This window comes from Thunnus albacares, chromosome 5 (assembly GCF_914725855.1).
Source record: "Thunnus albacares chromosome 5, fThuAlb1.1, whole genome shotgun sequence".
Taxonomy (NCBI): Eukaryota; Metazoa; Chordata; class Actinopteri; order Scombriformes; family Scombridae; genus Thunnus; species Thunnus albacares.
Window position 1 is genome coordinate 3,183,204 of NC_058110.1, and position 17,971 is coordinate 3,201,174.

General features: G+C 39.6%; 1 protein-coding gene across 3 annotated transcripts in view; it reads left to right on the forward strand.

Moving 5' to 3' along the window:
• The window catches only part of mthfr (methylenetetrahydrofolate reductase (NAD(P)H)), a 40,674-nt gene that overhangs the window by 13,836 nt on the left and 8,867 nt on the right, over positions 1–17,971 (forward strand). For all 3 annotated transcript variants that reach the window (XM_044351048.1, XM_044351050.1, XM_044351047.1), the window contains exons 6-7: positions 11,970–12,220; positions 16,081–16,215. In XM_044351048.1, the coding sequence (XP_044206983.1) occupies positions 11,970–12,220; positions 16,081–16,215 (386 nt within the window). The remainder of the gene's footprint in view (positions 1–11,969; positions 12,221–16,080; positions 16,216–17,971) is intronic.

A 17,971-nucleotide genomic window follows, 5' to 3' on the forward strand; every position in this document is an offset into this window, starting at 1 on the left:
TGTACTACTCTACCTCACCAATGGACAAGAAATTAAGAGGTTCGACAGAGTCCTTCCTCCTACCCTGAAACCTTTGCCTGCAACAAGAAGGATTCACCAGGTCGTCCAAGATCAAAAGATTGTCTGGTACAGAGAATTGACATGTTTCTGCAGTGAACCAAGAATGGGTCACTGTTTCAGTCCAGTTTGTTTTGCTTTAGGCACTGAGCAAGGCAGCATGGATAACCAGAGATAGTCTGCAGCCCCCAAGGAAAATGTGTTAAGCCCATTAGCACAACTTCTGATGGAAATGGAAGAAGAGCCACCATCAGGCCCTGAGGGCACATCCACAGGAATAACTGCTGAGAGTATTAAGCCTGGTGACCGGATGTCAGTAGTTTATGATGAGCACTGGTGGTTGGCCAGAGCTGTCTCTGTGGATGGTGAAAATCAGGATGTGAGAGTTGAACTCCTGCATCCCCATGGCCCCAATGAGAAATTCACACCTCAACATGGCAGAAGAGATGAATGCTTAGCCCTCGTAAAGATGTTCTGGTTAAACTGGTCGGATATGCAGCTCCTATGCGTCTCAGTCAAACAAGGGAAATATATAGCATTTCTCTAGATGTAATGGACTTCATAGAAGATGAACACATTAGCCATCTACTTCCCAGTGACGAAACAGCAACAGTTTTGTTACAGAGGCCAGTGTCCAATGTCAGTGTCCAGTGAGATTTGTTTAAGTTGTGATTTAAGGTTCAATGACACCAAAATATGCCTGTGCACATATGTTTCTGTATTTCTAAGCCACAAATCTTTCAAGCAATGGCACTGTCTTGCTAAAATGTAAACAATTTCAAAGTGTCATTACAACATGTAAATAATATAATTTGGATGAGAAGCTTGTTAAATTGTCAGTGGTCAAGCACAGTGGTTGTGATTACTACTGCAGGAAAAACATGGAGATAATATTCCCATTAATTTTTCTTACCCATACATGTAGTCACATGTTTGTATTGAAATATTAAATTTCGATATATCGTCCCATCCCTAGAGTGATAACTGGTGTCTGTTTAATTCTGAAAGAGGATATAGGTGTTTCACAGTTACTGTTATTTTGTTTGAAAGTTGATAACTTTGGTTACAAAGTCTCACATCTTCTTAGATTTTTTAAGGTCGTGATGTTTTTTTTAAGGTTTCGATGTAATAGCTGATTTCTGTTAAAATCTTAAACAATCATAAAGAAGATTGATGTTTGAAATGACTTTCTGTGTGCTTCCAGGTTTTTTATGTTTTCATACTATTGTGTGTTTTTATCTGATGTCAACTCCATCATTTGGCTGTCAACTCCATCATTGAGAAGTCACCTCCGTCAGATGGCTTTTTTCTGTTATATTCATTAAATATATGTACATAATGATTTAAAAAATGAAGTTATGTCAATAAAAGGTTTCTATGGTACAGCTTGTGTTTGTTCTTTGTTTTATAAATGATAGTAGATGTAGTTTTTCACAAAGACAAATTACATTATCAACAGAAATTGTACGTGGGCAACATTATAATGGCATTTATTTCTTGAGTAAAAAGATATAAAACTTTTTGATTATACAGCTAATGAAATAATCTTGTATTAAATACAACAAAAATCATTTAACATTTCCTTCATGTTTTATATTGTAATACTATGAGTTTTTGTGTGCCTGACGGAGTTGACAAAATTCAAGTCTTCACCTAAAAAAAATGCTATTTAAAAATAAAATCACTGGGAGGTTGGCCTGTTACAAGGTTTAATAGCCAAGACTTTGATCTTTTAAAATATGTTTTCCCAGCATAATTGAAGAGCAAAAATCCAAATCCCCCCCAAAATAAGGCTTTGTCCCAGTTCTCAAGAATGAGTGTTAAATAAACATCATCTCTACTGTGTTTTGCAATTTTTTTCAAACTCCTCCTAGAGGATTTATTGGATTCATTTGATAATCCAATACAGGAAAAATGCACAAAATTCAAAATGGCTGACTTCTGCTTGAGTGGAGCCAATGAAAGCCTATGTGAAATATGTCCGAAACGATGAGAACAATGTGCATACCAAATTTTGTGAATATCAAAGCAACTTTCTCCCAGCCACGGCCTACTACGCATTAGGGGGTGCTATGGAGCCTGCCAAACATGAACCTAATCTCTGTATATTCTTACAAAGAGTTCAATGGGCCACTTCTCAAACACTGTACCAAAAGAAGATACTGGAGCACATGATTCACTTTAGCAGTTTGTTAAGGTGCAAACGACTAATGTCAGACCTGAAGAAGATGCAGTGCGCATCGAAACATTTGTTGTTTGCACCTTAATAAATTACTAAAGTAAACTGTGTGCTCCACTATCTTCTTTGGGTGCAGTCTTTGAGAAGCTTTATGATTTAGCATCATCAAGGTCTTACAACGTAACTGACCAAATTTTAGGTGGATCTGATTAACCTACTACGATAGCTTTGTAAAAGTATAGGGCCTGTAACTTCCTGTTGCCAGTAGGTGGCACTATGAGTATGATTCATTATTGGCCTATACATGTCTTCAGACTGGGACCCTTATCAAATGTGAAATTTGAGAACGTCTGACGATGTGGAGTCAACATTTTTTTTTTCATGTCAAAACATTCACTGTGTTGCTACAGCAACAGCATAGCAAAACTCACAAACTTCACAATATAACATCATCAAGGTCTTTCATCAAGACTTTTCTGATCAAATTCAAAGTGGATGTATTCAACCTGCTAGGCAGAGATTGTAAAAGTACAGCACCTGTAACATCTTGTTGCCAGTAGGTGGCACTATGACCATGACTTACTATTGAAACATAGATGTGATCAGGTTGGGACAATTATTAAGCATGAGAAATTTGGGGCAGATTGGACAATGTACTTTCCAGCTACAACAACTTCCTGTTTAGGGGCGAAACATCGAGATTCGCCGTGTTGCCACATCAAGGGCATTCCATGAAAACAAGATTTCGATAACTTTTCATCACAAAGGTCTTTAGATTACACTGACCAAATTTGAAGTTGATTGGGTTAAATCTTTAGGAGGAGTTCATTAAAACACAAAACAAAATTTGTGCAAAAAATACAACTTAAAATCAAAATGGCTGACTTTCTGTTGGATTTAGGGTGTGGCTCCAATATGATTTGTTGTGCGTCTGGCCATGATGCATGTCCCTACCAAATTTCTTCCATGTATGTCAATTTTGAAGGAGGGGCTTCTAATTTGAAATTTTCTAGGGGGCGCCCACGAGCCATTTTGTCATGCCCACACCTGAGACCTATAAAATATTAAAATTTTCACGACTTCTGACACGTGCAAAGTTCCATAAGGTTTTGAGCATGTTTAGCCACTCAAAGATGTGAATCTTTTGGAAGAAGAATAATAGAGAATTAAAGCTGCAAGCAGCGCTGATCGGGCCCTCGCACCCTTGCGCACGTCGGGGCACAGCGCAGTTGAAGCAGTAGGTATTTAGATGTGTTCAGGACCGGACTCCTATCGAACACTGCACAAAGGAGTTAGATATCATTTCCTGAGTCCACTATGTGGTGCTAGAGAACACCTATTAAGTAATGCATAATGTTGCTGTATATCAATTGTAGACCACACCTTGAAAATTTCATGTGAATCAGGTGATGTTTTTCATATAAGGCTGACTTTGTCTTGCCAGTAGGTAGAGCTATGACTATGACTCAATGTTGACATGTAGATGTGTTCAGGACAGAATTCTTATCAAGCATGAGAAATTTGGTGCAGGTTGGACAATGTACATTCAAGCTACAGCAACTTCCTGTTTCATAGCAAAACATCAAAGTTTACCACATCGCTACGGCAAGGGCTTTGAGCGAAAACTCAAGATTTTGATCACAACCTAGCCTAGATAACACACACTGATTTTGAAGTTGTTATGATGAATTCTGTAGGAGGAGTTCATTAAAATACAAGGCATGGAAATCACAAAAACTACCCAGTAAATTCAAAATGGCAGACTTCTTGTTGGGTTTAAGCTATGGGTCCAAGAGACTTTTTTGTGCGCCCTGGCATGATACATGTGTACCGATTTTTGTACATGTAGGTGTAACGTGGCGTGGGGGCTGCTTTGTTGAAATATTGTAGGGGGCGCTGTCAAGCCATTCTTCCACACCTATGCCCGCCACCTATACAGTATTACAGACTTTAAGACCTTTCATGTGTGTGCAAAGTTTTGTGAGTTTTCAAGCATGTCTAGCACCTTAAAAACAGCTTTGTACTTTGTGTCGACCAATGTGTTGCCATGGCAACAGCTTTTGATGAAAATCAAAAGTTGCTGGCTAACCTGCTAGGAGTAGTCAGCAAAAGAGTGGTGCTTAAGACTTCCTGTTACCAGTAGGTGGCGCTATGACTATGACTCAATATAAGCCTCTACTTGCCTTCAGACCGGGACTCTTTGGAAAATATCAGACCACGTGGAGTCAAGTTATAAGGCTTTGAAATTTCATGGCGAGACATCAAAATTCGCCTAGTCATCATGGCAATGCCTTTCAACAGAGAGTCACCAACTTAGGAATATACAATCCCCAAGGTCTTGAAGCTATTCTGAGTAAATTTGAGGTGGATCCAATCACTGTGCTACCCACAAGGCGTCAAAGTGTAAAACATGTAATTTCCTGTTGCCACTTTGAATTTGATCAGAAAATTCTTGATGCGCTATGACTCTGATCCAGTATTGACATGTGGATATGTTCAGGGCGGGACTCTACTCAAGAACAAAAGATTTGGGTCTCATAGGATCATGTACGCAGGAGTTATGGCCATTTCAATTTTCATGGCGAAGGATTGAAATTCACCGCCCAGCCACGCCCCCTGGGAATGTCGTAAAATCACTGTTTTAATAACTTTTCATCTCCAAGGTCTGTAGATGATACTGACTGAATTTGGAGTTGCTGAGGTCAAATCTCTAGGAGGAGTTTGTTAAAGTATGTGGGCTGGAAATGGCAAAATCAACATCAAAATCACAACTTTGATTCAAAATGGCTGACTTCCTGTTGGACTTAGGGTATGGCTCAAAAAAACTTTTTGGTGTGTCTGGTCATGATACATATGCATACTGAATTTCATTCTTCTACGACAATCCGTATCAAGGGGCTCAATTTTCTTAATTTTCAAGGGGCGCTATTGAGCCATTTTACTAAGCTCTTGTTCAAGACCTATAAAATATTTAATTTTTAACCACTTCTGATGCACAGGCAAAGTTTAATGAGTTTTCGAGCACGTTCAGGCCCTCAAAAATGGGTTTGTTTTGGAAGAAGAAGAAGAAGAACTCCTTTAGATCCAATAGGGCTTTCACACTACTTGGTGCTCGGGCCCTAATAATAATTCCTTTGGATACAAGAGGGCTTCGCACTGGTCAGTGCTCAGGCCCTGATAATCAAAGCTGCAAGCAGTGATGAATGGGCCCTCGCATCCTTGCACACGTTGGGGCGTGGCGCAGTCAGAGGGCTTCTGTCACGGGCATGTAGATTTCTTCTGACCCAGGCTGTTTTCAGAGAGTGCAAGAAGGAGATAAACTTCCTTTGTCCACTGTTTTGCCTGCTGCCGGGGCTGCTTCGTTGAACTTTCGTGGGAGGCGCTATTAAGTCAGTTTGCATCACTGATGGAATATTGTCATGTAGATATATTCAGGCCGGGACTGTTATCAAACATGTAAAGTTTGGTGCAGATTGGAGCATTTTCGTTTAAGTTATAGCAATTTCCTCTGTCATGGGGAAACATCAAAACTCAACACCATGCCACGGCAACTCACTTCAACGATAGCTAAATCTTTTGATAACTTTTGATCACAAACTAGTCTAGATGACACACACTGACTCTGAAGTTGTTATGATCAATTCTGTAGGAGGAGTTCATTAAAATACAAGGCATGCAAAATCGCCAAAATTGAGCACTAAATTCAAAATGACCGACTTACTGTTGGATTTAAGGTACCGGTCCAAGAGACTTTTTTGTGCGCCCTGGCATGATACATGTGTACCAATTTTCATACATGTAGGTTTAACGTGGCGCGGGGGCTGCTTTGTTGAAATATTGCTGTCGAGCTATTCTGTCACACCCATGCCCGCCACCTCTACAATACTACAGACTTTGAGACCTGTCATATGTGTGCAAAGTTTTATGAGTTTTCAAGCATGTCTAGCCTTTTAAAAAGAGCTTCGTACCTTGTGGCGAACAATATGTTGCCATGGCAACAGTTTTGATGAAAACTCAAAAGCTTCAGGAGTTTTTAGCCTCAAGGTCTTACACCTTGGCTGACCAAATTTTATTGTTTCTGGCCAACCTGTTAGGAGTAGTTAGCAAAAGAGTGGCGCTTAAGACTTCCTGTTGCCAGTAGGTGGCGCTATGATTATGACTCAATATGAGTCTGTACTTGCCTTCAGACCGAGACTCTTATGAATCATGGGAAATTTGGAAAAGATCTGATCATGCAGAGTCAAGTTACAACACTTTGTTTGTTCATGGCGAAACATCAAAATTCGCCACGCCACCACAGCGAAGGTGTCCAGTGAAAACTCACCATTTTCACAATATGTAATCATCAAAGACTTAAGGCTTATCTGACCAAATTTCAGATGGATCTGTTCATGCTGCTTGGTATAGCTCATAAAATTACAGAACATGTAACTTCCTGTCACCAGTAGGTGGCGCGATGAGTATGTCTTAATATTGACACAGATGTATTCAGGATGGGACCCTCATAAAGTATGAGGAATTTGAGGCAGATTGGACAATGTACATTGGAGTTATAAGGACTTCCAGCTTTATGGCGAAACATTAAAATTCGCCATGGCAAGGGTGTTCAGTGAAAACTGATTTTGATTAATTTTAATCACAAACTAGTCTAGATGACGCACGAAAATTTTGAAGTCAAGCTGATCAAATCTGTAGGAGGAGTTTGCTAAAATACAAAGCATGCAAATCGCCAAAAATAGTCGCTTAATTCAAAATGGCCGACTTCCTGTTGGGTTTACGGTTTTGCTCCAGGAGGCTTTTTTGTGCGTCTGGGCATGATACATGTGCGTATCGATTTCTGTGCATGTCGGTGAAACATGCCGCAGGGGATACAGTTTAGGGGGCGCTGTTGAGCCATTTTGCCATGCTCATGTTCGGGACCTATAAAATATCAAATTTTTCACCACTTCTGATGTACGTGAAAAGTTTAACAATTTTTTGCGCACGTTTAGGCCCTCAAAAATGCGTTTGTTTTGGAAGAAGAAAAAGATTAAGAAGAATTCCTTCAGATCCAATAGGGCCTTTGCACCGCTTTGCCTGGGCCCTAATAATAAGGGCCGTCCGGTGCGCGGGCCCTAATAATTCCTTGAATTACAATAGGGCCTTCGCACTGTCGGTGCTCAGGCCCTAACAATGATAATAATCCCTTCAGGAACAAGAAGGCGTTTGCACTTTGGTGCTCGGACCCTAATAATAATAATCCCTTCAGGAACAAGAAGGCCTTCACACTTTGGTGCTTGGGCCCTAATAATAATCATTCCTTGAATTATAATAGGGCCTTCGCACTGTCAGTGCTCGGGCCCTAATGATAATAATTCCTTCTGATACAACAGGGCCTCTATACCACTAGGTGCTCGGGCCCTAATAATTCCCTCAGTTTACACTTTCGGTACCAGGGACCGTTGGGCCCCTGGCACTTTCTTGCTCAGGCCCCAATAATAATCGCTTCAATTCGGGCCCTAATACTTGAGAAGCATTCCTTCAATTACAGGAGGGCACCATTGTGCAAATGGGTAAATTATTATTTCCTGTGTAGTACGTGGCGCTGGAGATGACTTATTGGAAACTGTGTATACATTTGATGAACTATGGGCCCTATCTTATACCCAGCGCAAAGCGGCGCCAAGCATGACGCAAGTGTCTTTGCTAGTTTAAGACCGACGCAGTTGTCATTTTCTTGTCCAGTGCCCATGTCATTTTAATAGCAAATGCACTTGTGTCCATCTGAGCGCCCATGGGCATGTTGGTCTTAAAATGAGGTGCGGTCAGCGCATTGCTATCTTGAGGCAGCAGAAAGCAATTGCGCCATAGACCATCAAAAACCTGGTCTGAAGTCAATGACGCAGTGTTTCACTGTTATTTTAAGGGCGCATTATCAAGTCAGTAATATGTGCCTACATAGGCAGCTGCACAACTTGCGTAACTCTGCTTGTTACACACACACAGACACGCAGCAGTGCACAAACATGCAAAAGATTACAATACAAGGATTACAATGTGAATGATTATTATTGTGTACATCAGCATATTTAAAAAATACATGTAATAATGGTTAGTCTTAATATTTATCAGAATTAACTAATTGCAGTGATGACGGATGAAATTGACTAATTATTTGACCAAATCGTGGCACACGACCACACAAGGCTGACTTCCTGTTGTCAGTAGGTTGCACTATGACTGTGGCTCAATATTGACATATAGATGTGTTCAGGCCTGGACTCTTATCAAGCATGAGAAATTTGGGGCATTTGTCTGTCATGCCACACCAAGGGTGTTCCATGAAAACTAAAAAGCTTTGTAATTTAGCATTGCAAAGGTTTTTAGATGTCACCTACAAAATTTAGGGCCCGAGCACCTAATAATAATTCCTTCAAATACAATGGGGTCCTCGCACCATTCAGTGCATGGGCCCTAACAACTGTGTGTTACAGAACAAATGCAGCTAACGTAAGAGTGCCTCAGAGACATCACCATTCATTACTGCAGCATCTCCCAAAACCTTATATCACAGCTACTCAACACCACCTGAAAATAAAAATTTCAAATGTGTAGGATAAAGTCCCTGCATGTTTCGAAGGCAGACAGCACAAGCCTCAAACAACAGACCAGCTCTGTCTTCAACACCCAAGGAATGCTGGCCCATAAAGTAAGGAGCCCCCATCTCCTGCATGGTCACCAATCCAGACCACTGACCCAAACCATCTTTGATCCTTCAAGCTACAAGAGCCAGCAAGATAGGAAGACCAGTTCACACCCCAGTGTGAATTGATAGTACCATTTGGATATCTTGGGACGAGCTGGCACCAGGTTTGATCCCACTGTGGATTTCGATTTTCAGGACTTGAGTGACCAACCCAAGAACTGATCACTGAGCAAACCAGCATAAGGCATAAGACATGCTGCACTATATGCCATGCCCACTCGCACACACACACACATACACACACACTCAAATGACATGTACCCCCGCCGTTTGCAGTCAGACCAAAGACCAGAGGACTGCAAAACCCATGGATTAGTTTTAGATTATGTCTAAGGACAAGTATTGTTGTATGTTGATGTGTGTATGTCATATGTGTGTTGTTATGTACTTTGGTTAGACTTTTATTCCACTGCCTTTAAGCCAAGACATGTACCACTAACATAATCCCATCATCCATGATAACCCTATCATGTTTAGTACCCTGCTTGTTTTACCGTCAGGACGCTAAAGCTACTATCCAAATTGCAAAATTAGGAATCATGAAATTGTTAAATTGTAAATACTTTGTTTAATGGAGTAACCATATTCAGGAACTGTACCCGCCTGTCTGTGGACAGGGGGGGACTGACTTTGCTCCCCCAGAACTCTGAAACCCCTGGAATTGGCCAGGATGCACTGTCTGGGCGGGCAGACTGAAACTAGATAACTCTACATCATGCATTCAACTCATTCACTAGCCATAGCCTTGTGTACCAGTTTCCCTTTCCCTCTTGTTTCTTGTTTGTAAAATGTTGCTGTGTTTAGTACATGTAGCTGTAGTATTAGTAATAAATGTGTATGTAACTAAAGTGGACTTGTTTGTGTTTTCTTGTGCTGGCATCTCAGTCACTTAACCTTAAAAGACCTATACCCTTGCAAAATCATAATTGAGATTAATAACAATTATAATTCTAATAGACCTCTCTTGTGTGTCCAACAAGGAGGACTATTTCCCTATTGATATACATACTCTAATATGAGTTATGTCACTGGACGAATAATTTCATGTTGGAGTTGTGCATAATAATAATTCCCCCCATAAAATCATAAAGATATTTGAGTGCACAAATACTTACAAATGATTTAGCTGAGAGAAAGTCACTAAGCTATGTAACTAGACACCAGAATGGGGTGTTAGATATCCAAAGTCAATAATTAACAACATGCTGTGTGAAACAGTAACCGTGTTTACAAAATAGGATGCTAACAGTGTTAGCTAACTAATGTTAGCATTATCCCTCATCAGCTGGTGGTTTTACAGGTTCATGTCTTGGTGGAGCTGCTGCTGAAGGTGGAGCTGATGATGCAGCTGTGTTTACTGGAGGAACCACACCAGCTATCAGAATCATTATGGTCCTGGCTTCGACATCCCATCCTGAACATCATCATATTGCAAATAATTTAATCCTCCTGTCTAAAATGAGCCCGCACACAACCATGTTCCTCCATTACAGAGGCAGCAGTGAAGTCCATCTCTTCATCTGCACGAAAACTAGCTGCTGCTTTTCCTGCTAGGAAAGTGGACTTCAGGTCCTGACAGGCTGGAATTTGTGTAGCCTGCACAAACATAATTATTCACAATGATGGAAAATGATAAAATGCTAAACAAAACTAGCAAAAAAAAATACAAATTCAATAAATGACGACAGCTCAGACTCATAAGTACCTAGTAGCGCACAGTGTACTGCAGCTGGGATGGGGAGAGCAACTCCCTTATATGACATAATTTGATGCGTTGTTGGAGGGAAAAAAGCTTTTTTAAGGGTGCTGCTCAAAATGCTGATTTTTCTGTCTTAATTTCTGCCTTTATGTCTCGTTAAACAAATAAAATCATACATGAACCTTTTACAGGATTATTTTCATGACACATAAACTGTAAATCCAGTAAAAAAAAAAAGTTGCTCTTTAAGGCACATACCTGCACCATCTCCAGTTTGATTCCAGCCTTTGTTGAATCATACCCCTGTCTCTACTCTTGCCTCTATGCAGTCATCTGTCCAATAAAGGTAAAAACACTCCCAAAAAAATCTTGGAAAAAAAGATAACAAAGGTTTTTTTATCACAAACAATCTTTTTGTACACCACAAACTTTCTGGTGGGCACCACAAACTTGTGGAAAAAAACTTTTGCTCGTGTCCCATTTAGGACTTCATAAATTGAAGAAGGACTGAAGCCAGATCCTTATCTGTAGACAACCTGTGTATCTCTACCCTTAAAGGAATGTGCTATCTGTTATCACATAATTTCAGACAGATGATTGTAGTGAAGAATTGCTCAGTTACTCAGTAAACACACAGAGAGAGCATTGTCAGGTACTGAAATAATATAATCAAATAATACAGTCAGAAGTAGAAGTACACCTAGAATTACCTTTTCTCTCTCTGGCAATTTGGTACGCAGCCAGTTCTTAAGTACCCCTGTAAAGGAATACCCATAGCTAACCCTAAAGGTTAATGAACAACCCTCAGATAGAAACAATGGTCAGGAGTTCAACTACTCTAGGAGTAGGATTTCTTCCCAACCATGTATGCCAGAATGACAGCACACAGGTGTGGACCAAATCAGCATCGGATGACAAAGTGACATTGCTATCATATTGAATTGAAGAAAAGACAACAGTCCTGTAAAGGCTTGTCAGATCAACACATTAAAGACATAAAAATTTACAAAACTGTGATTTGTCCTACCACTGGCTCAGACAAAAGTACAAGAACATAAACTAACTTAAACAAAGGCTAAATAACTTACATACAGTCAACTGTCTCATTTTACACAACAAGGTGTGTAGAACAGGTGTTGAATGGCTTATTAAACACTGACCACTTAGTTTGAGAATAACAATTTTGAAATGTATAATATATACAAGAAATACATCAAATGATTACCACTATTTAAACCTCTCTCACACCATCCTCTGGGATAAAGCTGAACTTTAACCTGTTCCTCCAGGGTTACCAGTCTCTGCGTCAGCTTGTCAAGCTGTCCAAGCTGGAGGTACCAGAGGAGATCACCAGAGTCATTGAGCCCATCAAAGACAACGACGCTGCTATCCGTAACTATGGAATCCAACAAGCAGTGCAGATGTGCCGAGTACTGTTGGACAGCGGCAAGGTACCTGGCCTCCACTTCTACACACTGAATCGAGAGGTCGCCACCATGGAGGTCCTCCGACAGCTGGGCATGTGGATAGAAGACCCCAGGTCAGTGATCTCCTTGCCTGCTCATGGGACATTAGTGCTTTCAGCAAAAGTCATGAGTAGGGTTGCAGGTTTCCCGGTTTCATGGTATACCATGGTATGAAAATTGACGGTTATCATACCATGTACATTTGCTTATTAAGGGTTTTGTAAAAAAAAAAAAAAAGCAACTGAACAGAGAATTTCACCTGCTCGTGCGCATCTCCTTTCGTCCTCGACTGCCTGTCAGACTCGGCAACTGGTGCCACATGCACATATGCAGCGGAGAAAATGGCAGAGAGAAGCTAACTGATGCCACCATTCCCCCAAAAAGAAGATGAAATCAGCAGCGTTTGGAATATTTTGGATATCGCAAAGACAAACATAAAGTTGTCCTTGAGGACAGATATCCAATTTGTAAAAAATGTGGACACAAAGTGGCTGCCAAAGGAGGGAACACTTTCCCCTGTGCAGATCAAAGTAAGTGTCCCATTTATAACTTAAATCCTTAACGAAAAAACTTTGAACGTCGATCATAAAATGTGCTATTGAATTGTGCAATCTGACCCCTTAAAGAAACAAACACAAACTTTCCCGGCTCGGGGGGCTGACATAAGTGAGTGTGTGTGAGAGTTAAGATACAGACAAGATCAGTCTGGCTGTTCTGTCGTGAACCTACAGTAAATTGGCAACTATTTTGATAATTGTTTAGAGCACTTGTGATGGCAATTCTCACTATTTTGAGAATTTTTACAAACCAATCAATCGATTAATGAAGAAAATAATCAGCAGATTAATCCATAATTAAAATAATCATTAGTTGCAGTTGGATACTAAATAGTTCAAAAGAGCTCCATCTCAACCAACTACATCAGTAAAATCTTGTTTTTACATTAATGCAGTAATCAGTAATAATAATCAGTAATAATAATCTAATGATATTATATATATTAATATAATAGTCACAAGTGACATTTCTGTGATAATACTTACATACTTTTCCGTAACATTTTCAATGCAGGACTTTTACTTGTAACAGAGTACTTTTACAGTGTGGTATTAGTACTTTTACTCAAGTAAAGGATGTGAATACCATCACTGGTGCTAACATTCAAATCACATTAAAAGTTAAAACACAGTAAAGTTTAACTTTACAACTATAATAAAGTGTTTGTTCAACCAAAAAAACCCTTCTGTTTTCATTCCTGTAAGCGTCATTGTAACTGATGATAATAATTGTGAAATACCGTGAAACTGATATTTTCTGTGACGGTTGTCATACCATGAAAATCTCATACCTTTGCAACCCTAGTCATAAATAGTTGTGTAGTTTTAGGAAAGAAATTAATATTCAATGCAACAAACTGTTTTCCACTTTTATGCATTGTATTAGACAAAACTAACAAACTATGTTAGTTTTTAATTTAAGTTTGGACAACAGAATTTTGTAAACTGATTTTATCATCATGATACATTACCATTTGCATTCACATTATAGTGACAAGTTTAACAGAGCAGGGTGAGCAGCAGAGACACAAGTAGAAAGACTTTAAATGGCAATCTGTTACATTGGAAATCTAGTCGATGTTTACAGTTCATTTAGTGTCCCACTCTGGTTATATCACATGAACTCTATAGCAGGTAGATCATTGAAAACACATTTTCAGAGTACTCCTCTCTACATTAACAGCACATTCATTTTAAAGGTTACATGTTAAGCAGTTATTCATTAGATTAAAATTGTATTTAAACTTCTCCCATCAAGATTTTATATTATTGCATATGTGTTTTACTATATTGTCAAGTGTTACTTAATAGTTTCTTCTTGAAAAAAAGTACACAAATCTTAGTAACACATTTTTTCATTCAAGGCTACCCAATATGTTCGCACTGATAGTGCTTTTATCATTGGGTTACTGTATTATTTTATCTGTAACAGTAACTGTTTGCTCTGTTTGCATTCCAGTTTTAGTGCTGTGTTTTGTTTTTGTAACTTTTGCTATTGTAATATATGGACTCTATTCCTCCATTAGCTATACTGCTTATTCTCTAGAGGGTTGCGAGGGGCTGGAGCATAGACTGTAAAAAATATGGACGTAGTCACAGTGATGTCACCCATTGGTTTGTGAACTGCCAATTTGAAGCCTCAAGTTTAGCGATTTGACCATCGCTATCTTGAATTTGACTGTCGCCATGTTTGATTTTTGGAGCCAGAAGTGACCATATTTGGACGAGAGGGTTGAGCTGACCATAGCGCTAGCTGCTAGCTTGGTTAGCATGGTGCATTTACAATATATGGTTAACAGTGATAATACTAATGCTAATTTCTGCTAAAACCATTAAAACAAAATGTACTGAACTTCCGACTCCTTAGAGGGTCTTTCATCACAACCAAACACTAGGCAAGACTACCATTAGGTATCATTGTATACCATTAAATATGCTGCTCTGGATCACTTATCCTCTGCATATGTTTGGCTGTTTGTTACATATCCCACCTCTTTCACATGCATAAGCTCCTAGATTGGTAAATTAATCAGGATTAGTGAAATCAGATACAGAAAAGAGGCCCTGTTTACACCTGGCATTGATATGCGTCTTGGGTGATCTGATCACAAGTGGACAGCTATAAGTACGTCTGTTCACACCTGGCATTAACATTCGTCTCCACATGCGTCTTGAGTGACCACTTGTGATCGGATCTCACTTCCCAAATAAGTATTAACATCATTTCCGTTTGCCAAGACCAGATTCATTGTTGTTTTTAACTGGCAGGAGGCCCGGGGGTCCACTCCATCCAGAGCTGTGTTCAACTTGTTTGATAACAGGATAAACAAATATACAGTGCATTGTGTGCACCCTCATGAAAATCAAATGCCCATCCTATTGATTTGCTCTAATGCTTCGTCGGAATGTATGTGTGTAACAAATATAGAGTTATATGCAGCAATCTCCTTGCAGCTACGTCTCCCCCATTGAGAGACGCTGTGTGCATTTATGCACAAGGCACAGCAGCATAATTTCATTGATTATCTAAATCCCTGACATGCCGACAGGATTGCTTAGGACTTAATATTAATTTATGTTCTGTGTTCTTCTACACATCCAAAAGGTCAGCTGTTACACACACACAGTCCAAGTTCATACTGTTTAGAGTACAGCAGCTGTACTCCTGATAAATCCTGAGCTCCATTATGTCGAGCAGTGCAGCAAAACTAAAAACTGTAGCAATCAACTTGACAGGACATAGGAAACTATCCAGCAACGTTTAGCTTCTGAAATATTTTTTCAGAATATTGACAGTCAAGCGAAAAACAAATTTTGTGTTTTTTTTTTAATTTCTATTCTGACTGTCGATTTGATGAGGAAAATGGGTTAGGGGAACGGGGAAAACAGGAAGAAACGAGAGGTGGAAGACGTTCTTTTAATTCACATGAAAGACGGAAAATAAAATAATGCATTTCTTTATCCTGTTATCAAACAAGATGAACACAGGAGGCAGCAATTCAATTCCCGTGCCTAGTCTGCCGGAAATATGAATGTTTGGTCAGTTGAGTAGGTGGTCCTTCAGTGTGGCCCAGGACGTATTGCGTTGACACTGCTAAATGAATGTGGCCACATGTGGTCCAGACCACCTCTGAATGTGGTCTGAGTGATCGGATCTCAATGCGTCCTTAGTGCATCTTGGGTGCATTCACACCTGTGACTATAGCTGTCCAATTGTGATCGGATCACCCGAGACACATGTTATTGTCAGGTGTAAACAGGGCCAGAGAGAGCCTGGGTACATTACACTTGTTTTGAAGAACAGTCCCCTGCTCTTTGTTGACCTGGCATTGTGTTTCAGAGTAGTCTAGAGCTTCAGAGCTTGTTGTCTTTACCAGGCGGCCTCTTCCATGGGCGGTGAGTGCACATCCCAAACGGAAGGTAGAGGATGTTCGACCCATCTTCTGGGCATCTAGACCCAAGAGCTACATCTACAGAACTCAGGACTGGGATGAGTTCCCTAATGGCAGATGGTAAGCTTGATCAAACATTCACTCAGATTTTGTATGACAAAACCTCAATGTCAATTTCCTTATTAAAATATGTATTTAATGAATAAATGTTAAGTAGCATTAATTTGATGTCTTTAATTAGGATTAGAGGAGAATGTTATTATTATGTTATGTTGATTAGTACTTATTTACTTGTTTAAAGTGAAGCCTACTGTCAAAAAATACCACAGTTCCCACAGTCATGGAAAACCTGGAAAAGTCATGGAATTTTAAAATCTCATTTTCTGGGCCTGGAAAAGTCATGAAATTGAGTAAAATCATCAAAACTTTTGGAAAAGTCATGGAATTTAGTTTTGTTGTCTGTAATGAAATTAATTAGAGATTGAAGTTCTCCGTCATTACAACGGATTTCTGTCTCTCTGAGAGAGGGGGGGGGGGGTAACTTCCTTCTCTTGTTTGTGGACTTTGATGGTGTAAAAAAAAAAAAAAAAAACAGTGAGAGCTGCATCCAACCAGGTGTGTTCTTCACAAATTGTCGCACTCACGAGCCAGTGGGATTGTTTACAGTGTACTTGCGTGTGACATAGACCAGTGTTGGAATATCTAAATACAGAGCATCACTCAACTTTAGCGAATAGGTCCGAGTCACAGATCAAACATCGGAATTCCACATGATGGAATAACAACGGTAAGATTTGTATTGTTGCTGTTGAATGTTCAATCAGTGAAAATGAGTTAACATAAACAATGGACAAATGGGTAACGATTTGCTTCAGGTGTTAGCTGGCCAGCTAATGTTAACCTTGCACTTGGCAACTCTGTTCGCTAACTAATTAGCCCTGCATTTTTTTTGTTGAATGACCAAGCGCCATTTTATCAGATTATCTCTACTTTGACATAGAGATGGGAGGTTTGACTCTTTTTACTGACTCGAGTTTTTATGAGTCACTCATGAAAGAGAGTCAGGTTTTCAAGTCACTCGAGTCACTTAGTCAGTTCAAGTCAAGTCAATTTATTTATAGAGCACCTTTAAAAACAACAGACACTGACCAGTGTCACCAAGTGCTTTACAAATTAAAATTATGGGGTAATTTTATTGATGGTTACAATCAAACAAAAACACAGGATCAAAAAGAACAGTCACAAATAAGATAGAAAATCAGATAAAATTACAACATAAACAGCATTGCACAAACAACAAATAAATACAAACAAATAAAAGCCAGAGTGTGGTCAGGCATGACTTCATGATGATAAGGCTAAAGAGAAGAGATGGGTCTATAGACGGGTTTTAAGGATATCATTGGAGGGGGAAGATCTAATGGTCAGTGGTAAACTATTCCATATTTTAGAGCCAACAAGTGAGAATGCTCGATCACCTTTAGTCTTAACTGGGTGTGTGGAATGAAGAGTAGTGATTGGTCAGCAGATCTGAGGGGTCTGGAGGTGGAATAGGGGATGAGCAGTTCAGAGATGTAGCCTGGTGCCAGTCCATGCAGTGCTTTAAAAACAAATAAAATAATCTTAAAATCAGTTCTGTACTTCACCGGTAACCCATGAAGAGAGGCCAGTACAGGAGAGATATGGTCTATCTTCTTGGTACCAGTGAGGAGTCTCGCTGCTGCTTTTTGAACTAGCTGCAGTAGTTAAGGCGAGAGGAAATAAAAGCATGAACTATAGTCTGCAAATCTTTAACGGACAAAAATGATTTTACCTTTGCCAGTGATCTAAGATGGAAGAAGCCAGTACTTATAACTGAGTTGATTTGTTTGTCAAA